Source organism: Dunckerocampus dactyliophorus, chromosome 10, assembly GCF_027744805.1.
Source record: "Dunckerocampus dactyliophorus isolate RoL2022-P2 chromosome 10, RoL_Ddac_1.1, whole genome shotgun sequence".
Taxonomy (NCBI): domain Eukaryota; kingdom Metazoa; phylum Chordata; class Actinopteri; order Syngnathiformes; family Syngnathidae; genus Dunckerocampus; species Dunckerocampus dactyliophorus.
In genome coordinates, this window is record NC_072828.1 from 20,813,688 (window position 1) to 20,840,190 (window position 26,503).

Here is a 26,503-nt window from a genome sequence, read left to right on the forward strand (position 1 = left end):
CCACTTTTGGTGCTGTTTCTCTGCAAAAGGTACGGGAAGTCTTCACTACACTGAAGGGCCCGTTAATGGAGCCACCTACCATAGAACCTTGGATGAAAACCTACTGGCCTCAACCAGAACATGAAGTTCTTTTTCCACAAAAGCGAGAAGCAAATGATATAACAGGCTTAGGTCAGGGTTTATGAAATGCTGATTCAGCTGCTGTGTGAACTGTCCGACCTTTAAGAAAGATTTAGATGTGTGACGATAAACTTTCACTTTGGCAAGAAATGTAATTGGATTTACACGTTTCACTGAACCTGCTAGATGCCTCAACAATCTCTGATACTGGTAACATCTTGTGCGCAAGTAAAATAAAACGGTTCCTGTATGTTACTACATCGATTATCCCTAATTGATCAAAGTAGAATAAACTGTAAGAGATTGAAGTAGCTCAACAAAGTCCAGCCAGTCTAGTGGTTTATTACGATTAATATTACATATTCCATCAAATACGTTCTGCAACTGGGGTACCTTTTCATCATATATCAACTAATGTATGATGTCAATTCCATTTGGCTTAACCTACACCCCTGTCAGGGTATTAAATATGAAATGTCTCAAAGCATTTTCCGGTGTGAGTGTATAGAAGGATTAAAGTTGCCGTACAGTTTACCCGACACGTGTGCATGTGTGTTATGAATAGCAGTGACCTGATCTTTTAAATTATATGTCTGGTGACCTTGATCCACCTAATCAAGGCCACAAAGGGAAGGGTGGGTTTGGATTGTAAAGCTGTTTCACGGGAGTGTGCCTCGTCGCAGTCGGTACATCTCACAAAGTGTCACTGATTAGCGGTGGGAAAACGGTGTGTACTGGTAAAACCCCCGATCCAATGTATCTGCAGCATCTTGAATGCCGTGTGATGAGAAATCAATCAGTTCATTCTGCAATTATATTGAGTGTTTTGTATCGTTACGTTTCCAATTACTTGTAGAGAACCGTGTAGGATTTGAGTTCGTTACGTCTTTTTCAATAACAATAATGGTGTTATTGTCTTTAGCCTTGTTCACACCAACATGGGAGCCTTTTTCAAACAACTAGTTGCAATTTCCAGATTTTATTTTTGTTTGTCCCTTAAGTCCAGTTAAGTCTTTAAGGACTGAGTCACTGCACCGTCTTTTGATGAATTATAGAACCCTTGTTACCTTGTCCTCCTAAAACAAGGGTATTTGCAGTGGTCTGAAGAGGGTTGAATATTACGGCTGCTCTGCTTAGGATAGTAACTACTCTCAATCGTTCTACATTAGACAGTTTGATATGTGAAGTCGGAGAGAAGATAACCCCCCTGAGTCCACTATGTCACAATTTTTGGCTTTTTACTTATCATAACGAGATAATAAATAAACAGGTTCCTTACCGAGCGCACGGCCCAATTAACTTTGTAGAAGAGCAAAGAGGTTCATGGAAAAGGTGAAAACAACATCTGCTTGCTGTTATGCTATGTTTTAATGAGCAAGATGCCAACAGCCCAAATTAGTCTTAGTATTTTTTGCTACTTATTGTTACAACGTTAGAGGACCACAGAGATCTCACTCTATTCAAAATCAGTTGTTGTAATGTGTTAAAAAAAACAAAAAAACAACAGAACAAAGAATACAACAGCAATAATGTAATTGGATATCCGGCAGTGACGGTAGGCCAGATATACTGTAGTTGCAGTACTTTAGTGACAACGTATAACTGGAAACTAACTTAATAGAGCGCAGACCTCCACAAAGGCTGAATTGTTAAAAATGAAGAAATAAAAAAAAAGAAATGCAGCGTGTGTTTGTGTTGTTCATTTATTTGTCAGGCTACTTGCTGGTATATGGAAGATGGCTGCTATGGAACAGACTTGGGGTGCCATTATGATTCTGGGGGTGGAGTATTGCTTGACATAAAATAACAAAGATGGATAAAAACACATAGTTGTTCGGACATGTCTGCACCCTGAATGTCCGTCACAATTAATCTCCATCAACACTAATAGTGGTACTGTGGTGACCATAACACACCTCTTACATGGAGGCGAGATCCATGTTGACAATATGGTGACATGGTCGCTTCATTATGCATTTATTTTGTAATTAAATACAAGTGATAAACAAAGGTGAACTATCCGCCGCACAGGTGACCGGGAGTAGAATGTGCGCGCAATGCAGTGCGGGTCTGAAAGCTGCATAAACCCCTCCACAATGCAACCCAAGCCCTGACCAGCGACAGAACCAAGAAGGCAGAGCTTGGACACAATTCTCCATCGCCTTGCAGCACCTCGTCTTCCTGGTGAAATATGCATGCCTGTCCAAAGTGTGGCGCATGGGCCATCTGTGGAACATGAGTCATTGCAGGAATAAAATCAACAAAATCAACAAAAAGTGAAAACAAAAGCAAAAAGGCATAATGTATCCGGAAAAAGCTAAAATGTTGATACTGAAAACTAATAAAAACACAAAGATTTGTCTTCAAATATATGTATAAGGTTTATTTTAATTATAAATACAGTATCAAAGGACAGCTGGACAGCCGTTATGTAAATAGACAAAGACAAGTAGATAATCCAAAAACAGTGAGCTGGCATTGTTCAACTACATTATAATTATTATTATATATAATCATAACAGTGGTTTATTTGGTCTCAAAAATGTTTAACGTTTATAGTTAAGTGTCAATTTGTGGGACAATAAACATTTCACAACGCACCTGCATCGTTTTGTGACTCGGTTAAATAAAAATGTTAGTTTGTCCGGTGATATTTTTTCATTGTACTTTTCTTAAAATGAATGTTACAATCTTGTCTCGCCTCGTTCTTGTAGACTCTTGTGTATCGTCTCATTTCAAGAGTCGGGTCTCGTGACACCCCTACTAATAAGTATCGTTCACTTGTTGAGACGGGTTAAGGTATGCTCATGCCGCAATGTAGGTGGAAAAAGTGACACATGGCGGCAGGGCGGGACACATTAAAGTAAGTGAGAGCCAGATCCTTTTGATGGGAAAAGGGAATGAAAAGCTAAGCATTGGTGTGTTGATGTGGTCTGCATGGCTGGCAGTGTAATTTTGGTACGTCTGACAGAAACCAACATGCTTTCAAATTAAGGGATTAAGTACAGCACAAAGCTTCATGAAGGCTGTGATCAGAAGCTGTGATCACCGCTTTGCTTTAATAACCATTAATTGAATTTATATTATCAATAAAACTGATAATTGTACAATGCAACATCATCCTCCTCACAATTCATTAATTCTGATTTTAAGTAGTAAAGAAGCCAACTTAATAACCAATATCATCCTGGACCTTTGATTAAACGGTTTGAAAACCTGACTGAAGCCAGAAGCTTATTATGTTAAACCCCGAAGCAGTTCAGACAACATAAGATGGTAAAATTGTGCCTAAAAATAGAGGGCTCGAGCTGATTGGAATGATGATTGTATTATGTGTTCCATGATTTTCATGGGTTAATGCAAGAGCTCTTAAGAGACCTTTCCTGGATGCAGACATACTTAAATATTTTAATCCCCATTAGCTCTATTTTTACAAACATAAATCAGAATTGGAGAGATGGTAAGGATTAAGTGAGGTCATTAGAGTAACGCATGAAACCTTTCCGCCTGAAACCTATTACTTATTATTATTAAACCATATACATTTTTACTACCAGTAAATAGCTGTACAGTTCAATTGACTGCAGATGCTAAGATTTGTGTCGTCATTTGTTACCTAACTGGACAAGCTGCGTGGTTTGTTTTTGGTCACTAGGGCAAAATCATAACCGAGGTACGGTGATTTTAATGTTTTTAACCCTGTTATTTTCAGAAACTACATGTCTTGTATTCATGTGGGCTTAAAACATCTCAGTCAAACTACACCACTGAAAAGTGACAAGGGATTCTGAAATATTTTTTATTTTCACCTTATCCCTTCTCTATTTCTCTTAGGAGCACAATGATTTTTCTTTGGGTCTGAGCAAGGCCTGAGGCACAAGAGAATCAATTATGCAAACGACAGTCCCCGCAAGTGTATTTGTGCCCCTTCGGTTGTGGACGTAATTGAATATGTGGTGATGCTTGAGGGCAAAAACAATATGAGCAATAGAATCTAAACAATTTATTTAATTTGAGCAAAGTCCTGTCCGTTCACACCTTAATTCTCCTTTCTTCTCTCTTCTCACGTTCTGCTACGAAGCTGCGTTTTGTGATTAAAAGACAACCAACATGTCAAACATTTTGATTCATTTTTACCACATAGCAACAAACACCCCAAATCCTTGTCTGAAGCATGTTGTAGACATGAACAATGTTGTGGAATTGCGTTTAATTTTTTACCAGCATGTCCATCAACAGATTTTTTTTGGTTGTCTCATTTTTATGCTTCATCCTCTGCGCTTCATGGTCTTACACTCACTCCCTTAATGATCCAGCAAGTCAAGAATGCAGTAAAGCATCATACAGCATCTGTGGGAAACGACCTGAATCTTCTGGGATTTCATGCAAAACCAAACAACTACTGTAAATGCTGACGTTAGCATATGCCTTGTAGTATGAGGTACGAGTCATGCTAACGGGATTTTCTCCATCCATTCAAGTGAACTGATCAAAGGTCACGTTTGACAGTGTGGCAGAAACAGTGATGATGTTTTACACTTAGGATTTCAGATTGCGCAACCCTTGTCTATTGTCAAAGGATGCTACTTAGCATTTTCAGCATACGTACAGTTAACTACCGTACTTTTCCAGGATCAAGGGTGAGCTAGAGCTTACTGTATCCAAGCTGCGTTTTGGATGAGAGGCAGGCTACACCCTGGACTACAGTAGTTGCTACATTCACATGTTTTTGAACTGGATGAGGAACCTGGACTGGAATACCTGGTGAAACAAACCGAGAACTTTTGACAGAGAGCCATACGTGCCAACCACACATCCCACCATGCCTCCATCTATAAAATCTATTTTGCATGACAGAAAATAAAGCATTGTTAATTATAAACATCATGTTCTAAGTTTGTAATTTTAAAATAGACCGCAGTGTGGAATATGAATGTGGACTGTTAGTGACTACTCACACAGTATGCACATTCACCACCATCATGCAGTAATTCACGTTCCAACTGAGTCAGGGAGTCTGTGTCAAAGCTTCCATAAAAGATTGATGGAGCAACAATGATGAAGGCATCTCTTCTTCTGCTCTACTTATCCAGTTGGACATTTTTTTTCAACCCCACCTACTCAAATGCATATCCAAAGGATGTGGCACATACTGACCCAAGGTCTTTAGGCTGGAAGCACCGGGTGATGCACAAAGCTTGAGGCGTCTTCAAAACAAAGTAGCACATACTGACCCAAGATCTGTAGGCTGGAAGCGTCTGATGATGCACAAAGCTTGAGGCTTCCTTCCCCGACGTGGGCGCACTTACACACATGAACACACACCGAGAGACTGATGTTGCAGACGGTGTTCTCAGCTGTCTGGCAGAATTGGTGTTTTGTTTGTTTATTGCCTCCTCCAAGCTGCAATATACCTCAAAGAGTAGAGCAAAGACTTATGAGAGCCTAAGCAGTGTTCATATTGTCTTTTAGCTGATGATCACCTTTAACAGCTGGTGTTAGCAACAATAGCTGTTCAAGGTGATCAACAAAAACAACAAAAAAGTGTGTGTTTTACATGTGAATTTTTAAAATCTGATTCTGATTGACATGATTTCTATTTTTCTCGATGTTTAATTTCTAATACAAAGGGCAAAAGTGCTATTGGCAAACAAGCCAGCTTGTTTCTTTAGCCCATCATTGTACAATTGGCCCAAGCGTGTTCATTGGGAATTTTTGTAGACCGTATTGAAAAACGTACAGTAATACAGTCGCCCTTCGCCACACCACTCTATCACAGTTCATTTGAATAAATAAATCACGCTGTTTTGTGGTTGAATATGGCCTTTTAGTAGTCCAGAATATGCATATTTAAGCCAAATGTATGTGTTTTTTGCCTAAAGTAAGTATTTTCAAGCATAACAATGGCTAAATTAACTAAAATAGAAATATGAGCAATTAAGAAGACGATTGAAATTGTGAGTATGGTATTCTTCATTTGTCAGTAGGTGTCAGCAACTTGATTGCCGGAACAACAGACTTTTATTGCAGGTTTGAATTATCTCACAGCGATAACAACAACATAATAATAATTACAATAATAACACGGGCTAGTGTTGCAGTCATAACCCACAACAATCTAAGATTCAACTCTGAACCCCTGACGGCACTTCCTGTCCGCCACTCATTCTGCTTCCTTACTAGCACCTGAACACATTTACTGCGACACACACATGTTTTATTTATGTCTTTAATAGCTTATTTTCTCTGATGTTATCCACTTTATTGGGTAATACGAATGTAAAGATGATTATATGGGACTATATTTCATGTATAGAGGGCTCTAATAATGTTAAACAACATAATTAGTTTTTTTTATGCCACAGCTATGAAAATGTTCAATTTATAGAGGAGTAATCATGCTTCGCAGAAATTCACTTATCACGGTCGGGTCTGGAACAATAACAACAACACGTTTGTCAAAATTGTCCCCCAGCTGTGGAGGCGGCCACTGTGGAGAGTGGCCACCCTTTAGCTCCGCCACTGATATGAGCAAGTTACACATAGACACACATATCCTTCTGAGACCCAAAGAAATACCGTTTTGGATCCATTAAACCATTTAATTGATGCGCTAGCGTGAGTACAATATGCCACAATAGTAATTGTCTTAAATCATTCATTTCTTTTTATGCAGTGGACAGTATCAGGTAACCATTGTATCCACTGTATTATATTTTCTGCCATTTTGAGGAACAATAAATCATTTACAATGTCAAGCAGTTTATAACTCTACTCGCATTTATTGTTTCTATTCTGTTTTTACAGTAATGTTAACATTGGTCCTGAAAAAAACATTGCAAGTGTTATGCATTTCTGCATCTTCATGAATTTCTTAAATATTTTCTCTGCCGCACCAGGTGAACACCTGAGGACGTGTCCACAGGGTCCGACTTGTTGTACCAACAGCATGGAGGAAAACCTAGAGGGTCTGAGTGCGCGAGAGACAGAAGCTTTGATCAGGGAGGCCGGCAGGTCGCTGCAGGCCTCCTTCAATACTCTCTACAGAAGCTTTGACAGTAAGTACGATCTGACTCTCATTACCGGGTGTTTGTTACAAGCTCTGGCTGTGCTCTGCACCCAACCGCAACTTCAGTAGTTATGGTGCATGTGTGAGGGGGGATGTCGATGTCAAGTGCGTCAAGAGGACCCCTGACTGGGTGCTATAATGAGGGCAGAGTCAGGCAGACACAATGAAACATGATAAGCCGATTCCCTGATCTGGAAGGGCACACACACACACACACAGACACACACACACACACACACACAAACAGACGGGTGTCCCCAGGGGCAGTTGCTGGTTCAGCTAATGAGCAGTTGACCCACTGAGGAGGCGAGTCTGTAGATCAGAGAAATAAAGGAATGAAGAGAGGAAAGGAAGAGGAGGGGAAAAAAAGACAGATGACTGCGAACAAAAAAGAAATAATAAATGCTGCAGGTGAGAAAAGTGTCATTAGTTGATGGCAGAAAAGTCCTGCTAATGCAGATACGGTTTACCCCTTCATTCCAACTTGTGGTTCTCTTCCTCGTTTTGCTTCAGTTTTAGTAAGTTTTGAATACATACAGATGTGACAAAATGGAAGTGTGGCACTCTATGAGAAGATTTTCACAAAGTCATGAAAAATATTTTATTCAGTGAGATCAGGGGTGTCCAAACTTTTCTACAGAGGGCCACATACTGAAAAATGAAGGATGCAAGGGATATTGGTGAAAAAGCCTCGTATTAGTATGAACTTCTTTCTTTGCTCCTTTTCCCATTTTTGCTGTTTTTTTATTATTTTCCAAATATTTTAACTTTATTCTGAAATAATCTTTGAAATTTTTCTTTTAGTGATATTACGAATTTATTCCCATAATATTTTGACTTTTCCGAAACCAAATTTTCCAAAAATTACAACTTTATTTTTTTTGTTTGTTTCTCATGATATTAAAACTTTTAAAAATACATTTTTTGTTAATATTTTAACTTTATGCTATACTAAAATGTCATTACTTTTCCTCATAAGAGTTTATTCTCATAAAATAAAACAAAAGTTGCATTTTTTTTCAAATGCAACTTTTTTCATTTAATATTTACTCTTTAAAACTTTTGTTCCATTTCTGTTGTGTTTTTTTAAATTTTCCAAGTATTTCAACCTTACAACTTTGTTTTGTTTGTTTCTCATAATATTACGACTTTATTAAAATAACGTCTATCCTCTTCAATATTTCAACTTTATTCTACTAAAATGACGAAAAGATTTTTCCTCATAATATTTGGTAATTTCTGTAAAGTGATGACATTTCCTTGTTACATTACAACTTTTTCCTTTTAATATTTTCACTTTATTCTGGTAAAATACTGCTGATTTTTCAATTTTTGCTGTTGTTGCTTTTTTTTTTTTTAGTTTTCTTGTTCAATTTTATTTTTAAAATGTGCTGCGGGCCAATAACAAAAATACCAATCCGGAAATGGCCCCTGGGCCGCACTTTGGACACCCCTGCATTAGATGTATTAGAAGGACAATTGCTTGTATTATAGAAGAGAATTGTTAGTATTTTAAATAACACCTATCATTAATTTATTTATTTTCCCTTTTCTCCCACGACCAGCGTATTTTACAGAACTTCACAGTCGTTCCGAACGCTCCCTTCAGGAAGCTCTCTCTCCCCTTGGCCCCCTATACTCTCAGAATACAAGACTCTATGGGGATTTGTACTCCGACTTGAGACAGTACTACCGTGGCTCTGCTCTTAACTTGGATGAGACGTTGACTGAATTCTGGTCACGCCTTCTGGAGCGCACCTTCAAGAGCTCCACCCCCAGAGATGTGAGTAAGGACTCCAGCTGTATACACCATTTTAAGATAGACAACACACTCTTAAAAGGATCACATTTTAATGAATAAGTAATGGAAAATTAAGCAGCGGGTTTATTTTTGTAAGGCTGAGACTAGAGGAAAAAAGTGAGGCAAAGAACAATAAGGCTCAGGTCAGCTATGATTAAAGTTGGAGAAACTAAATACAATATACACTCAAGAAAAATATAAACGCAACACTTTTGTTTTTCTCCCATCTTTGGCGAGCTGAGCTCAAAGATCTTAAACTTTTTTTCTGTACGCAAATGGCAAGTTGTACACAAATCTATTTAGAGCTGTGTTAGTGAGCACTTCTCCCTTGCCAAGATAATCCACATGCTCACTGGACAGCATGATCATTGCACAGGTGTACCTGTGGCTGGCCATGATAAACGGCCACTCCGGAATATGCAATTTTATCACACAGAACAATGCCACAGATGTTGCAAGTTTTGAGGGAGTGTGTAATAGGTGTGCGGACTGCAGGAATGTCCACCAGAGCTGTTGCTTGTGAATTGAGTGTTTTTTCTCGACCATAGGCCTTCTCCAAAGGCCTTTCAGAGAATTTGGCAGTACATCGAATCGGCCTCACAACTGCACACTACGTGTAACCACATCAGCTTTGGATTGTCACATCCGGTATCTGCTTGATGGCAGCTGCCGCAATTGGTTCACAAAGCCAAAGAATTTCTGCAGAACTGTCGGGGAAGCTCATCTGCATGCTGGAGTGGGTTTGGAGAGGTGTTTTCTTCTCGGATGAATCCCGATTTTCACTGTCCAAGGCAGACTGGAGGGTGACACGGGAGCGGATTTTCACTCCTGTCCCATCCCAATCCCGTGCCAGAGTAAAAAAAAAAAAAGAAAAAGGCAAAATGACCGCCATGCCGCGCTCATTCATTCTTCTTTTAGTCTTTGGTCAATAGATTTAATTTGATTTGGTCTTCTCCCCATTCTTTTTAGTTTACTTTGTGTTTTGCAGTTTTTCCCTGGACGATATGGCAACAGGAACAGTTCATCTGTTGAAATATAGGGAGGCATATATTACCTTAATTCAAATTAAAAAAAAAAAAAAAAACCTTAATCGAAGGGCACATAACCTAAATAATACATGGCCTGTTGCCCCTGTGGTTTTTCTATGGAGGACCAGCACAGACTTGTGAGCAGCACAGTATTAACTGCAGCAAGTTCAGCAATGTTACAAACTTGCCTTTTGCCGCTGAAAGCTCTGTCATTGTAAGGACAAAAAAACCATACCGATATTGGCCGATATCATTTTTTTGCCAGTATCGGCAAATCTTTCTGGTTGCGGGGGCGTCTCTGGGCCTGCTGGTATGTTTCCCCCCGGTGCCCGTCTGCCCTGGTGGGGTGGGATCTCTCGCCGGTCTCGAGGGTTGGCTGTCCTCCAGCCTGCCGGTGCCCTGTTTCTGATTGGGATTGCCTCTTTGCAGCCCCTTGCTGGTCTATTACTATTACTACTATTATATATGACTGTTTCAACGCAGTATTATCATTGTGGTTGTTGATATTATTTTGTCCTCTCCGTCATGGTCTTTGTAGCCATCACCGACGTGTGCCGATGTAGCCGCGTTTGTTTCCGTTTTGTTATTGTTGTCACAGTTGTTGTTGTTGCTGTTGTCCTTGTCTATCTCTTTATTGTCCCCCTCTAGTCCCCGCCTCTGTTTTCTTCTCTCTTCTTCTCTATCACCTCCTGCTCCGGTCCAGCCGCTCCAAATTTGCATAACAACAAAACATTAAAGTTAAATAAATTCTGTATGGACAGGACAAAAAAAAAGTATATTTTCGAAAAAACGTCAGCGTGAAACAGTGGAATTCCAACCGTGCCGTGATGTGGTGAAGGTCGACTGTATTTGGGAGAGATATGCCCTTTTTGTGCAAAAAAAAAGTGTTTTCTTTTATATTTATGTTGCATGTAACTGAATATAAATTAAGTTTGAGTGTTTTCTAGCAACAGCCTCACTTCACTGGCAACATGCAGTACATGTACGAGCAAATTCTATATATTTACACAATGTCAGCAAATACAAAATAAATATTTAGAAAATGTTGCTTGATGCTATAGCGGCAATAGCGACGCTTTGTTTGTTGTCTAAATCCAATTTGCAGTATCAGTAAAATGTAACATGTATCGTATTTTCGGAGTATCCCCTAACAAAATAAAAACGATGATTGTATGCGCCACTATCACTGCTTTTGCAGGTCACCCTGTCAGAAGACTACCTGGAGTGTGTTGCTAAGCAACAGGAGACTTTGCAACCATTTGGAAATGTCCCACGGGACATGAAAGCAAAGGTCATACGGGCTTTTGTCACAGCCAGGTCATTTGTCCAGGGTCTGATCGTCAGTGGAGAGGTCGTCAGAAAGGTCTCACAGGTGAGTGTGTGTGTGTGTGTGTGTGTGTGTGTGTGTGTGTGTGTGCATGTGTTCTTGTATCACATTTTTGGGATATTGGCTTACAGACTTTACCTTGTGGTGGTAAATATGAAGTGCCAAAACCTATTTTTTGACTTTAAAGTTTGGGTTAAGATTTAGAGTAGGTTGTGGGGCATCTTATTACTTCAAAATTAGGGATGTCCCGATCCACATTTATTGGCTTGCGAACCGATCAGATGTTTTTTTTAGTCCTGCCAATCCGATTCAATCTGGTACCGATCTTTTTTTTGTGTGTGTGTTTTTTTTTATAATAATAATATTTTGTTGCAAACATGAATTTGTGGAATTTAATATGGTTGTGAAAAAAAGCTCTTCAAAACATGAAAAACAATGCAACGAAAGTATTGCTGAATGTACTTTTTTTAATTACACAGCACGACCAACAATATTGTTTGGCTTTTGTAACAAACCTCTGTGAGTCAGGTCCCTAATGCAATAAAAGATCCAATAAAAGATCAAATTGGAAAAAAATGGGCGAGCAAAACACTTCTAGGGTTTTTGGTGTGATTTAGAATAAGTTTTTGTTTAACAAACTCTCTTAGGGCCCGATGAAATCCGTTTGATTTCTTCCTAAATTCCGTTTTCTCTGTTTTAATTTTTTAGAATTCAGTTTTGTACCTTTTCCACTTATTTTACCAGCATAGAATGTGTGCTATTTGGGTTAGTGAATAAAATGCAAAAATCCTTACATTTATTGATCCAATACATCATTGGCCCATTTTGTCCAGTCATTGAGAAATGGATGTATGGTAGCTTAGCTAACTTTTCTAATGGGATGTCAGCCTCAGCACATTTGCTACACAATCTTCAACAAGCTGTAATGCCCGTGCTTGTGATTAAGGAAGATGTAGTCACGGATGTAATTCCAATCACGTTATTAATGTAAGATATTTCAATGACACCCTTATTTTGTTTAGACAATTAGACAAATGTGACAAAGAGCGCTCTTGTTTTGAAGGCCGGAATGTGTTGTGTGTTTCGTGAATGGCAATTGACGGTTGGTACGCGCTGGGTGCAAGATAAAGTCGGTAGGCATCGTAAAGTGGTCCTTACGTTAAAGCAGTAAAACACAACACGGTGAAAACAGCTGCACTAGGCTAAGCTAACCCAGCTAGCTTCCATTCACGTGCCGTAACAGAGGAGTTTCCAAGGTGTTTCGCCGCCATTTTGACATGTTTAGTAGTGTTTGTGCGGTCCTATTATAAGCAACTAGCGGTTAGAGTGGCACTTGAAGCCTCTGTCCGAGAGCTGCATTAAAATAACTGAAGACTTTTCATAATTAAAAGTGTATAGTGTAGGTTGGATCCCCCCCGCGCATTCACGGTTCAGCCTTCATAGCCCCCTGCAATTTTGCAGGTTTTTTGTTCAAAAAATACATTTGGAATTTTTTCACCCCAAGTCGGTAATGATTTATCTATATGTAATACGTGGTAATATAGGTCAAACATACATGTACCACAGTTAAACCCCCACCATAAGTTAACGTTTTTTCAAGCATTTCACACTTTTTTTTTTACTGGTCCTTCAAAGCAGCAAAGCTCCTGTGAGGCACAAATGTAAAATCTACATAAAAAAATCTACATATATAGGAGTCTACTGTATTCATAATTAGAGTCTTAAGGAAGATCAGAGAAGCCATTTATCAGCTGGAAGCTTATTGCTTTAATTCATTGTTCCCCCTGTGACCCTTCAAAAATATTGTAGAGAAAATACCGAACTCTCAGTTGCTCAGGATGCTGTCCATCCGTCCATTGTCCATGCCGCTTGTCTTCACTAAGGTCGTGGGGGTATGCTGGAGCCTGGACTGGTTGCCAGTGAATCACAGGACACATATAGACAAACAATGTGGGAGGCGTAAACCCACGCACAGGGAGAAACTCCAAACTCCACACCGGGATGCCCAAGCAGAGCCCAACCAGGTCTCCTGACTGTGTGGCCAACATGCTGACCACTCGGCCACCGTGCGGCCCCTCAGGACGCTGTGTCATTGAATAATTATTGTACAGTGCTAATATTTTGTAGTTATACTGTAATTCTTGACCTTTCACTGTGTTATGATACAACGTTGCCCTCTACTGGTGAACAATTTGAAGGCTGTAGAAGTTTTCAATCATGACATACTGTACTATGCTGAGTGACATTGATGCCCCATGCAAGTCATGCTGAGGTGTTGGACTGTGCCCTGATTTTCCCACAGGTTCCTCTGAGTCCAGAATGTGTGAAGGCCTTGATGAAGCTGGTTTACTGTCCACATTGTCGTGGCCTTGCCTCTGTCAAACCATGTGCCAACTACTGTTCCAATGTCATGAAGGGCTGCCTGGCTAACCAAGCTGATCTGAATCCCGAGTGGCAGAATCTTATTGGTAAAAAAACAACATAATCAATCGACTGTATGGAGAATAAACCCAGTTGTTAAATGTTCTCCTGTCCTCAGATACCATGATCCAGGTGGCGTCCAGTTTCAGCACAGACCCCAGCTTGGATGTGGTTCTGTCCACCATTCCTGCTCAGATCTTTGAGGCTGTCCACCAACTGCAGGAAAACATTGACACATTTACAGCCAAAGTAAGTTAGTTGTTCTGCTCTTGCCTGTGTACAAGTCTATTTAATCTCCGATTAGCTACTTGTTTCAATTTGATTCCAATCTCAAAAGTGATTTTAATGGATGAGGTGAGCTTAAAAGCGCACTCTTAATCCATACAATTAACCTAGTGTCGTCTTCAATTCTCCTAAAATGATTAAACTTTAAATGCTTTAAACCAGTGTCGATAGGAGTGAGAGTAATTATCGCATGTGTTTGAAGATTTGTTGTTACAAGAAAATGTGCAACGCCTACTCTCTCAGTATGAAATGGCGTGACTGTGAACACTCATTTGTTCTTGCAAAGACATGTGTCACTGGGACTCTTACGAGTTCAGTAAAAGTCTTTATTTTGGCGCGGCAGACGTGGCTTGGACGCGCCCCATTTTGGACTTGGCTTTTCTTGGACAAGAAACAGCCTTTGGCTTAACTTGAGATTTTGGACACGTTATCTGTGTTGCATGTCTGTTCATAGACTACATAAGGTCCTCAAGTATTTGCAGAATCATGTCATGATTCATATATTGCACTGGAATCAAACAGCAGTTAGTTACACTTTCATGCGGAGTACCCAGGGCATCAACCTTTTATGCTGATGTTTAGGACCACAGCCACTAGGGAGGGTCATATGATCAGAAAGGCTCTGACCGCATTTACATGCGCACCTTTATATTTTCAGCTGTGGCATTTGTAGAGTTCACATATATCTTTCTGTTTTCTGGGCGTTTGAAAGATATAAAAACTGATTTGTATTTATATTTATCAACCAAGCTACAGCGACATTGTTATTGTTATTATTAACGCTGTTAAGCCGATCGAAGCACGTTACTGGCGCATTGACACGTTGCCATACCACATCATGTAGCTGGTAGGCCAAGTAGCTTCACCACGGATTCGCCCGCAGCGCGTCAGCACCGCGCTCACAATGCCTCAGACCACCGCCCAAAAGGTCAGGCTTCATATTCAAGATGCCGCCAGTTTTCATTGTTGAGTTCGTTAAGTTAACGCCAGGTGTAGGTGTTCATTTCTATGCTGCTACGTGAAATCAATGCGCCTAGAATGGAAGTTCAGGTAATGAACAAAATACACAAAGTACTGTAAGTATCACATGTCATCATGAATGCACTTGTTACTACGTGGTTACAGCATGGATTACAGCATGGATATAAAACCATAAAACGTTATTAGAGGTTTTTGGAGGCGTTTTAATAGCGGCCATTGTAGGCGGCATAGGTGGATCCCATTACGCTCAAGCGGTCTCTTTTTATCTGTTTTTATACCTTTTGAACGCACAGAAAAGAGAAAGACATGTGTGTTCGTGTCTCACATAAGGATTGTGGATGATGGGAAAAATTCCCCCCAAAAAGTGCAGTTTTCCTTTAAAGAAACAGAAAAATTCGTATTGAGGTTCATTTGTTTTTGGCACAAATTGAAATATTTAGATGTTTTATATTCAGGTTACTTGAAGGCACTTTTTAAAATTCCTATTTATATGACTTTGTATTTTGTTAGGGTTTGTGGTTTATTATTATTTTATTATTATTTATTATTATTTGTGTATTGGTTAAGTTGATACATATAATAGACCTTGTTCAAATAAAGAGTTTGTTGATGGATTCATTTCTTGTCTTTATTATCCAGTATAAATGTGTGTTTGTGGCAGTACCTCTATTTTCAGGGGCTCAAAAGTATTTGGTTGGTTGAAATCATTATAAATACAATAATAATATATTTTTGTTGTCTATATGTGGCCTGCGATTGGCTGGCTTACCCGTCCAGGGTGTTCCCTGCCTTTGGCCCAAAGCCAGTCGGGATAGGCTGAATAGGCTGGTAGGTTGGGTGGATGGATATGATTTTTAATACTTGAAAATCTTTTGCACTCAGGGCCAATCACCAAATTGTGATTTGCCGGTTCTTGTCATGTCTTCAGTAAGTGAAAATGCTCAAGTGACTTGCAATGAGGTGCCTCATTTGGCCATTGTAGCATATTCCGTTTCTTTGCCTTCATATTGACGCTGGTTGGTTCCAGTGTATGATTTGATATGTTAAATAAGGACTGAAAACCGCGACAAACCTGGTTTGATAAATGCACATTCAAACAAGGGAAAAACGAATGACAACAAAATGAATATTTTAAATGTTTCTTTGGTGACATCTAGTGGCTGATCTGTAGTACAGCCAGAGCTACCAAGCACAGCTATTTCGAAGTCCAAATGTTGTAAAGTGAATTTGTATCTCTGTGGTTTGGAATGTGTAGGTGTACCAAACATGCGGAACTCCAGGTGAACCCGGCACAGGAAGTCCCACATTTCAAGAGCCAAAGAAAAAGAAGAGCGGCTCTCTGACGGCCTCAGAATACAAACCCTCTCCCACTGCAGGCCTCAGACTTGAGATGCAGGTGTGTGAATATGACGAATTTATTATCGAACCCTCACAGCAGCACTGTGGACCACGCGGTTGCGCCTCGCAGATGGGTGGTTCTGAGTTTCAATCCAATTTAGACCACTCTGTGTGAAATTAATGATCATTTTGTTCTTTTTCCCACAGTCGGAACACATGCACATCAGTGTCTTCTGTTTGATTTACGTTTGAACAGCGAGAGGTTGTTTTGTTTTGCTGGCATTGCTCATATTACAGATATTTCATGACGGTGTCATCCTCAGGTGTCAGATCTCTCCAGTAAATTAAGGGAGATGAGGCAGTATTGGCTCCAGCTCCCTGTCGCACTTTGCAGTAAATTGGCAGCAGGCGGAACCAATCAGGACAAATGTTGGAATGGCATAACCAAAGCCAGGTGAGAAAGACAAGCGCCCTTTCTGTCGTCAAGCATCCTGAGCTCTTACTGAGCGTGTAGATGTTTTTTTCAAGTTCACACTGACATATGCTTTTCCTTATCAAATCCCTGTGTGCGTTTCATTTTTGCCTGCCTCAGCCTATTATCGCTGCGCTAATTCATGTCGGATCACAATTCTGCTGATGTCAGCGCTGTCCTTGCAACATATCCTAATAGAATTCACACACATCGTGTTGAGGAGTGTTCACCAACAAGGCAGCATAATGAGGAGAAAAGTTATTTAACACAAAAGCCGACTGGGGTCTCCTGAAGACGTTCTAACAGAATATAAAAGTATACTCAGCAAAAATATACACACAATGCTTGCTTTTGCTCCCATTTTTCATGAGCTAAAACTTTTTCTGTGTACACAAAAGGCCTATCTCTGTCAAACATTCACAAATCCGTCTAAATCGGTGTTAGTGAGAATTCCTAATTCATCCGCCTCACAGGATATCAACATGCTGTTTCGACGGCATGATTACCACACACGCCTTAGGTTGGCCACAATAAAAGGCCAGTCCGAATTGTACAATTTAACTGTACTGACGTTGACATATTGAAACCACATTTGCACACATTTCAGTCGGACACACACACACATTGGAGTGGTACAAAGAAATACCAGCTCACAGTGGGGAAAAGAGAACAAAAAATAGAGCAGGATCAAGTCTGTGAATAAGATTAACGGTTGAAAAAACTGACAAATGTGACATTTTTTGGAGTAGACGCGGCGCTTATACAGAATGTGGCCTAAATGCAGCCTTGCAGAACACAAAGCACGAACCGGAAAAACAACAAAAGCAGAGCTCAAGTCAAGAAGTCGGCTTGTTGACTACGTGTGGCAAATTATGCAGAGTGTGAGAAATTGTTTGTCGCTACTGTCATTCACACACACACACGCACACACACACACACACGCACACACACATTCACGTCCCATTTCTTTGTGCTTCCCTAATGAAGGTACCTTCCTGAAGCGATGGGTGATGGCTTAGCCAACCAGATCAACAATCCAGAGGTGGAACTTGACATCACTAAGCCAGATATGACAATCCGTCAACAGATCATGCAACTAAAAATTACGAGCAACAGATTAAAAAATGCTCTGGATGGCAATGATGTGGATTTCCAGGATGCAAGTGAGTCGTGTTTTTTTTTTTTTTTTTTTTTGGAAGAAGCTACTGCATCTATACTGTACCTTCTTTGCAAAGGGATTGTACAACATTTACATAATGTGTAGCCAAGCATAAAGCTGCTTTGCTTGTTTACACGGAACTTATCCACAGCTGCAAATTGACATCAGAGAGTATGTTAATTCCTCTCCTGATCTGGCGTTCTTATCTTCTTACTAGCATTTGGAATGGGATGCTCCAATATTACAGCTGTCTCAATTAAACAGACAATGATGACAGCACTGTTATAATGTAGTAATGTACATGTATGGTAAGTACTTGGAATGGTCTGAACCTGAGGAAAATGTAATTCCTACTAGTCAAAATGTATTAATACCAATAGATCCAAATAATATATTCAACCTTTAAAATAATCGTGGCTAAATTTGTGGTAAATTCTACTGGTGCATGCAGGGATGCACTGGGCACTGAACAGTTGAGGATATTTGACTGGATATCCCATGAATGAATAAAAAAGAATGATATGGTATGGTTAATTTGCTTCAGACACGCTTAACAAGTTGTCTTAAGGAACATCACACAATTTGCGCAATTCGGCATGTCATAAAAGGACCCTTCTCCGTATTTATTGCTGGTAGTTCATTCAGACCATAACTTTTACATGTTGACACGCAATACTGCACTCGCTCACATTTTGTCATTTACGTTTTGTTCACTTCCTGTGTGAAAAGAAAGGGAGGTGGAAAGGAACATACCGACAATGACGCTGCAGTCGTGCCTCGCCACTTTGATTTGCAGCTTCACTTTATCACAGTTTTTCAAAAGTATATTAATTCATAAATCATGCTTTTTTTGTGGTTGAATATGGCCTATTGTTACTTAAAAAAAAAGCATATTTAAGATAATGTTTGGTTTGGTTTAGTTTATTTGAACATGAAGGTTACAATGGAATACATCTCGTGAATCATTCTTTGACAGTTCCACATGTCCAAAAGGAGTAGGAAGAAGCAAAGCTTATTTAATCCTACCCCCCATCCATTCTACATCTAGTACAGTACATGTAGTTCACTTCCTGGATTCCATGTCATGTTTTCAGTGATAGTCAGGATAACACATAATAGATAACGGTGAGATAACCCTCCCCCCAAAAAAAGAGAGAACATTCATAATAATGATAATAATGATGACAATACTAAATAAATAAATAAATAAATAAATAAGAACAAAGCTTTTTTTTTTTTTTTTTTTTTCCCTTTCCTTTTTTTTTTTTAAACACAACAAAGAAAATTATTTAAAAAAAAAAAAATAAAAAAATAAATAAAAATAAATAAATAAAAAATAAAATTTAATTAAATAAATAAAAAATAAAATAAAATAAAATAAAATAAAATAGAAAATAAAAAAATAAATAAAATAAAATAACAAACCTGACAGAACAATCAGGACTCTTCTGCCTTGTATTTAGCAAACATCAACTGCTTGTATTGTTTTTTGAATTTGCTCATCTCTGTACATTGTTTGAGTTCTTTACTCAATCCGTTCCATAATTTAATTCCACACACGGAAATGCTGTGGGTTTTCAGCGTTGTTCTCGCATATAAATGTTTTAGGTTTAATTTTCCTCTAAGATCATATTTCTCCTCTCTGATTGAGAAATACTTGATTAGATTTTTGGGTAACGAGTTATTATTAACTTTATACATTATTCTAGCGGTTTGAAAGTGTACTAAATCTGCGAATTTTAATATCTGTGATTTTAAAAATAAAGGGTTTGTATGTTCTCTATACTTGGCATTATGAATTATCCTCACAGATCTTTTTTGCAGTACAGTGAGTGAGTGAAGATTGCTTTTGTAATTATTTCCCCATATCTCCACACAATACGTTAGATATGGTAATACTAATGTTCAGCATATTCAAAGCATAAAAATGGCTAAATATAGTAAAATGCAAATATAAGGCATTCAGAGGAGGGATTCAAAGATGTTGACATAGTATCGTACAGTGTCAGTAATGTTACTGTAATGTTCGGTGAGACACACAAGTGCCAGACTTGATCGCCGGAACAACAGGCTTTTATGGCAGGTTTGAATTATCTCGCAACAGGCACAATAATAATCCCGTAATCCCTAATTTAAAAAAAGCGTGCCGCTGTTGCGGGCGTAATGCACGGTAGGCTGAAACTCAGTTCTGAGCCCCCAACGTTACTTCCTGTCCGCCACTCGCTCTGTTCCCCTAGGGAACACATTTACAGTCGTCCCTCGTTTATAGCGGTCGATTGGTTTTGAGACCTAACCGTGTTAAATGAATTTCTGCCATATATGATTCAATGTTAATAAAAGTAATATTTTTGTAGTTGGAGCATAGAAAGCCTGTTTATGATTTTGTAAAATCATTTTTTCACATTATTAGAACCCTGTAGACATGAAATAACCTGGCTTTGTCACCTTTACACTCCTATTATTCACTGTTTACAACACATTGCACAGCTCTTATACTGCAGGGACTAGAGACGGCCGCTAGCTCGCAAGCTAGTGAGCTAACAAGATAGCCTCGGATTTATTTCTTCTAAACCTAAGATGCCAAAAACTTACCACTTCCACACAGAATGGGAGGAGAACTTTTTATCTGACTTCATGACTCCATGCAATGTTAAGGCATGTTAGGTAATGTAAGGCAATGTCTCAATGTTTGTGTCATTATTTCCGCCTTGTGACTAGAATACTGCATATCACTTGTATTTCAATATGTTTTGACTAATAATAGACCATAACCTACCACGACACAGCGATCATGTACTAATTGATTTTTTAAAAAAAACGAGATATAGCGAGGGAGCGATAATCGAACCGCGATATAGCAAGGGACGACTGTATAGCAAAACACACGAGCACGAGTCTTATATGACTTATTGACTCTTATGTCTACTATATTGGGTAGTGTGAGTGTAAAGGTGACTATATGGGTGTTATTTCTTGTCTAAGTGGTTCTAATAATGTTAAAAACGGTATTTAGAAGGTCGTAAACAGGTTTCTTATTGGAGTTGTTATTGTCAATTGTTGTTGGCTTCCAGCTGCATGGAGCCTTTGGGAGTTTTGTCCTTAATTTCATTGTAGTCGAGGTGTCGTGCATTTCCTTGATGTCTTTGACAACAAGTACTTTTGCTTGCTTTGGTCCTCCATTTGACTTGATTTTGCAGTTGCCGCTGCAAGTACCTTGAATTGTTCCCTGCTTCCTTAAGTCGCGTGCTTTCTTGGCGACGTCAGCGTTGCATTTCGTCAGATTGTCAGTCGTTTGTGCCTTTTCAGCTTGCTTCTCTGCTTCAGTAATGCCACCATGTTCTGTTCGTTGGTGAACTGTATGATGACAGGTTGTTATTTTTGCCCGACATTGGAATTTCTTGTCGTCCTGTGTCATCAGATGCACTGACATAAGACCTGCGTGTAATGTGAAGCCCAGTCACAATCACATTGTTCATGCGTGTAGACTAAATATTCTGATGTTGCTTTTGCCTAGGTGATGACATCAGCGGCTCAGGAAGCGGCATGTGCCTAAGTGGCCAGTGTCCTCGGAGTAGACCAGGATTGTACGCCTACCCTGCAGACAACAACCAAGTCACTGGTGCAGCCACGTGCCAAAGCCGACTGTGTCGCCGCCTACCACTGCTCTCACTGGCTGTCCTGCTACTTTGTCGATGACGCGCTACCGTCTGCCTGACCCTGAAGTCCAGAGAAGGACTGGACCATGGGATGGGTGAATTGAGTTCAGTGGAATGAAGATTGAATTGCAACTTTACAAAAAAAAAAAAGAATGAGTCTTTGACGAGAAGGCGAAACACTGGCTCCTGTTTTTCTCCATTCTACTATAGTTTGATTCCGTCCTTTTGTTGAGCTGGTTTCAAGGAATTTCCAGGAAGGGAATCATGAACAGAGTGAGACACAATGGAGAGAGTGGTGATGAAAAGACTGACAACTGATGTTGAAGAATGGAATGTGGGTTATAAGTTATGGACTTCTTACAAGGTCCTGTCAATAGGGACTGAGTTCAGTGACAAATGCTGTGTTGGCCCTTTTTGTTATGCGTTCATCGAGGCTTTTTCCATTTCATTTTATTTTTCTACCTGGTGTCATGGATGTGTATGTGACCAAAATTGTGTAAGATGTAAATGTATGTATGTGTGTCTTCCATTCACTGTATAGTACCTTTGCATACATTGGCTACCAGACTGGCACCATAATGAGCCATGGATGTGCAGTGCATATATTTTAGTTTAAAAACTGTATTGGGAATGACCCCGCCCCCCATTACCTGTGATGTAACTGTCAAGATTTTGTGGTGTGTGGTGGCTGAACAGATATTTGGTCTCGGATTTATTGACATTGCTGCAGAAAAATAATCACCTTCTTTAAACGTGCGAGATGTCGTGACTGCAAATGTTACAGTTCATCCACGGATTCCGGGACGTCATCATCAAACACTTTTGAGCAAAGCACAGACTAGCAGTTTCCTGGAATCCATGATTTTATCTTGCTGTGATGGACAACCCCCCCCCCCCCCCCCCCCAAAAAAAAAAAAAACATTCACATTATTCCACTTCTGGCTGACACACTGAGAGCATGTCTGAACACACACGAAAAAACTCAAAGGGATTCTTCGCTGACTTCACGCCTCCCTTAATCCACCGATCCATATGACGTTTCAGAAGCGACACATCAGAATTAGCGGAGGATAAAGGCAAACCAAAGCATTTCTTACTTTTTTAACACTTGACTGAATACACTACCCTGATTATTGTGAGTATTTTTAACAGCGAATAAAAGAAAAACAAAAGCGTTCACGCTAAAAAGGAGCACACAATCATTTGAGAAGATTTTACCTTGATGCCGCAAGGAGCAAGCAACCCAACAAGTATAATGAAACCTTTATGAATTAATTTCTTGCAAACGTTTTTTTTTTTTTTTCATGCTTTCGGCATTTAATTGTTGTACTTGTTCATGTCAGTTTTTGTGCTTATCCTCGCTCAGGGTGACGGATGAGTTGGAGCCTATCCCAGTTCACTTTGGGCGAGAGGCAGGGTGCACCCTGGACTGCCTGCCCGTCAGCCACAAGGCACATCGAGACAAGCAACCATTCACACACACATACTCACACCTGTGGACAATAGAGAGTCTCCAATTACCATAACATGCAAGGTTTTGGACTGTGGGAGGAAAGTCAAGTGCCCGGAGTAAACCCACGCACACAAACATGGGGAAAAGCCTGCAAACTCCACATAAACGCCGGGAGTACACGAAGACTCCACATAGAGAGGTCTGAGCCAAGATTTGAACCCAGAATGTCCTCGCTGTGATGCAGATTTGTCAACCACAAGCTCTGATGTGCTAACTACACGCTCCACTGTGCCGCCCTAGTTTCAAATATGACACAGTACACAGAAAATACATTTTTTTTTGCAGAATGTTGACTGTTTTCATGCCACAAAATACAGAAAATCTGTACTAGGCCTGCCTTTATTTGGGTCTTTAGGACTCGATACCGTGATTCCCCTCTCATACACATGGAGTTAAAGTGACATGTGTATGTAACTGTTTTTATTCTTTTTTAATGTGTTCCGAATCACAAATCCCACGCATTAAACTCTGATTGTATCAGTCAATTTTGTCACGGATGAGTGTTTCTACAATAATAACCGATGGCAGAGCATTTGGAGCGAGGATCGAACCGTACCTTCTGCCTTTAAAGGTAGCAGCTGTACCATGACACCACCAGGAATGAACAGATAACTTCTGCCATTTATTTCTCATTCTGCTGCAGGCTGTCAACCATCGAGGCAAAGAGTGCAGTGTCGGATTACACATCTCTTTTTTTTTTTTCCTCCCCTGCCTGCTGCTCTGTGCCTCCTGGCAGTGATGCACATCCTTTGCACATTTGCAAAGAATGCACCCCCTTGCGCAAAATGCCCCCCCACCGCCCATGGATTGTGGGTTGCTATGCACAGCACATTCTGTGTGTAAGGCGGGCGGCTCTGAATAATGAATTGTTTTATATCCTACATTCATGTGTTTGAATGTCTGATGAAGTCATGCACAGTATTTGTGAAGGTCTTCATTTTCAGGCACATGAAGTCAAGATACTACTAAGACAGATCGAGACACATCAAATAGGGATTGAGCTGAATAACAATGTCTGAAATTCTTCGGAAGCTAAATGCTATTTTAACTGCCAGGAGTGCATGACCTCATAGGTTGGCGTGGCATGATGACACAGCCACACAGACGGTGTGTTTTAACTTGTGTTAAAATTGTGTACGAGTCTTTAAATGGTGTAAATCGGTCAAGTAAAACCAGACGTATGATCGGTATTTGTATATTCAATGATGTTGAGGTGGACAAAAACATTTGTCTGTTTTTGGAATGGGACATATTTGTTTTGCACGTAGTAAATTGTAATTGCCCGAGGCCGCTCCTGGCTTTGAAAGTAAATGTAACTATTTCACCACATTTAACTTTGCTGTTTGCTAAATTTCTACATGTTATAAGACGGGTTCATTCATGATAGACATTTCTACTTACCAAAAAAAAAAAATCCCTCCTAGGTTTTATTGCGATTGTAGGCCCAACGTGTTAATACACTGTGTAAAAAAAAAAAAAAACCTTACAGTGGCATATGTGATTAAGGTGATATCTAAATGTTAACACAAAAATACATAAAACCGCTAAATCCTAATCTGGATGCCATTAACGTTAATTTGTAGAACATAGTTGATGGATTACTGTGTTTAGCTAAATCTCATTGTAATGTACTTATATAAGTAACACACTAGGTGGCAGTATTGGGTCATTATTGAATTTTCAGTTCACAGACGTCATTTGTCATTTCTTGCTGTTTTGACGTTTGGCCACTGGGTGTCGCCTTCCCGACAAAGAATCCACGCAGACCTGTCCGTTGGGCATTGAACGCGCATCAGGCGTCAAATAGCAGGTGATTGGTTAATGATCCGCCACCCTCTCTTCTAATTGGTCAGAAAGGTGTGGAGAGGCGGTAATGAGAGGAGAGGGAGAAGCGAAGGGTTCACCAGCAGTGTGTACGTTTCAGAGACCGGTCTGCTGCTGCTGGGTCACACAGTCGCAATGGGGATGTGAGTGTTCGACAGTGGAATCCTGACTTGTGCTTCAGTGGGATTTGGTTTGTTGTCAGCTGGATAATGGGTGCGGACAAACGGACGCTCACTGCTGTGACCATGCTGACCACTTTAACTGCGGTTCTTCTATACGCGATCACTTCAGTGTGTGCAGTGGAAGGTAAGAGCACGAGAACATCTCTGTAATCAATTACTGCTTAAATGAGAAGAATATGACCCAAATGTAAAATAAGTCAGAGCATGATTTTATCGTTATGTCCAACAATGCAAAATGAGTTAGTTGAAAGTCAAGTCATATGTTTTACTTAATAATATTTCCAGCAAGTTTTTTTTTGGTGAGGACTTAGTATAATTACTGAGGAAATGTCGAGAAGAGCATCTCAGTGCACTCAGTTTTACAAACGTTGTGTCTTAGCATTGCTAATTTTGCCATTCAATCCAGAGGAAAGTCTAATGTACATGCGGGTGTTGTTATTTCGTGTGTATGTCTGTGTAAATTGGTAAAGCTTGTTGGGTTTATTTAAATTGTTTGATGACGTGGTGGACATTAAGGATGTAATAAATATGAGGACATATTTTGGAAATCTGACTTTTCAATTGTTTGTATACGCATACAAATTTGGGTCACTGGAGTGTCTTCCCAACCATCTGCTGCTTCAGATTTTTTTGCCCTAACGTGATATAATAATAGAGCTAATTTACGTAAGACCACCTTTGGAAGGAGTTTCACTGCCAATGGTGTGGTCGCTCCCTGAGCAAAGAGCCGCCGTTTTCTTTTCTTGCGTTGGCTACGCAGAGACGCTATCATGTAACAGCCAAAGGTAAGTATAGCTGCAGTGTTGTTGGATGCACAGATTGACACACATTGGCCTCTCCTTTTAGGACTCCAGACCTTAGATGGGACCCTAGGGGAGCTCTGTCTTCTGCTCTAAGGCTAAAAGTCTGTAAGGTCTTGACTTCAGAGCTAATCCCTTACATTTCCTCCTCTGCAGAAATAAGACTCCGCCGTAGTTTTCTGGTAGAAACTTTTATTTCAACCCGCGACATGCGCCAAGCTTTTTTTCGCTAAAGACACAGGTCGTGTTCCAAAACGTGCACTTCCACAATTCTATCCCTTAGCCTTTCCCTTTCATCTTACCCCTACTCCTTCATCTTAAAACCGAGTTCCCAAGGGGAAGGGGTGATAACAAGCCAACTGACTTAACATTGTGAGTGAGCAGTGATGGAGCTTAACCACACTCAGTCATCGCCATTTTGGCTACGTGGCGGAAGGGGAGTGGCCAACTCAAGTGGTTACAATTCACAATTAATAAGGAGAGAAGAAGAAGAAGAAGAAGCAGATAAATATTGTGATCTGTCAAAA

General features: G+C 39.9%; 2 protein-coding genes across 2 annotated transcripts in view; both read left to right on the plus strand.

Moving 5' to 3' along the window:
• Positions 1-23,869, plus strand: part of LOC129189297 (glypican-1-like) — a 41,184-nt gene extending 17,315 nt beyond the window's left edge. Inside the window, exons 2-10 of the mRNA XM_054790865.1 lie at positions 7,020-7,178; positions 8,755-8,972; positions 11,217-11,390; positions 13,648-13,813; positions 13,885-14,015; positions 16,288-16,428; positions 16,694-16,824; positions 17,830-18,005; positions 21,516-23,869. Of these exons, the coding sequence (XP_054646840.1) occupies positions 7,020-7,178; positions 8,755-8,972; positions 11,217-11,390; positions 13,648-13,813; positions 13,885-14,015; positions 16,288-16,428; positions 16,694-16,824; positions 17,830-18,005; positions 21,516-21,697 (1,478 nt within the window). The 3' untranslated portion in view covers positions 21,698-23,869. The remainder of the gene's footprint in view (positions 1-7,019; positions 7,179-8,754; positions 8,973-11,216; positions 11,391-13,647; positions 13,814-13,884; positions 14,016-16,287; positions 16,429-16,693; positions 16,825-17,829; positions 18,006-21,515) is intronic.
• Positions 23,870-24,348: 479 nt separating this feature from the next.
• The window catches only part of LOC129189296 (ephrin type-B receptor 1-like), a 93,886-nt gene continuing 91,731 nt past the window's right edge, over positions 24,349-26,503 (plus strand). Inside the window, exon 1 of the mRNA XM_054790864.1 lies at positions 24,349-25,300. Within this exon, the coding sequence (XP_054646839.1) occupies positions 25,204-25,300 (97 nt within the window). The 5' untranslated portion in view covers positions 24,349-25,203. The remainder of the gene's footprint in view (positions 25,301-26,503) is intronic.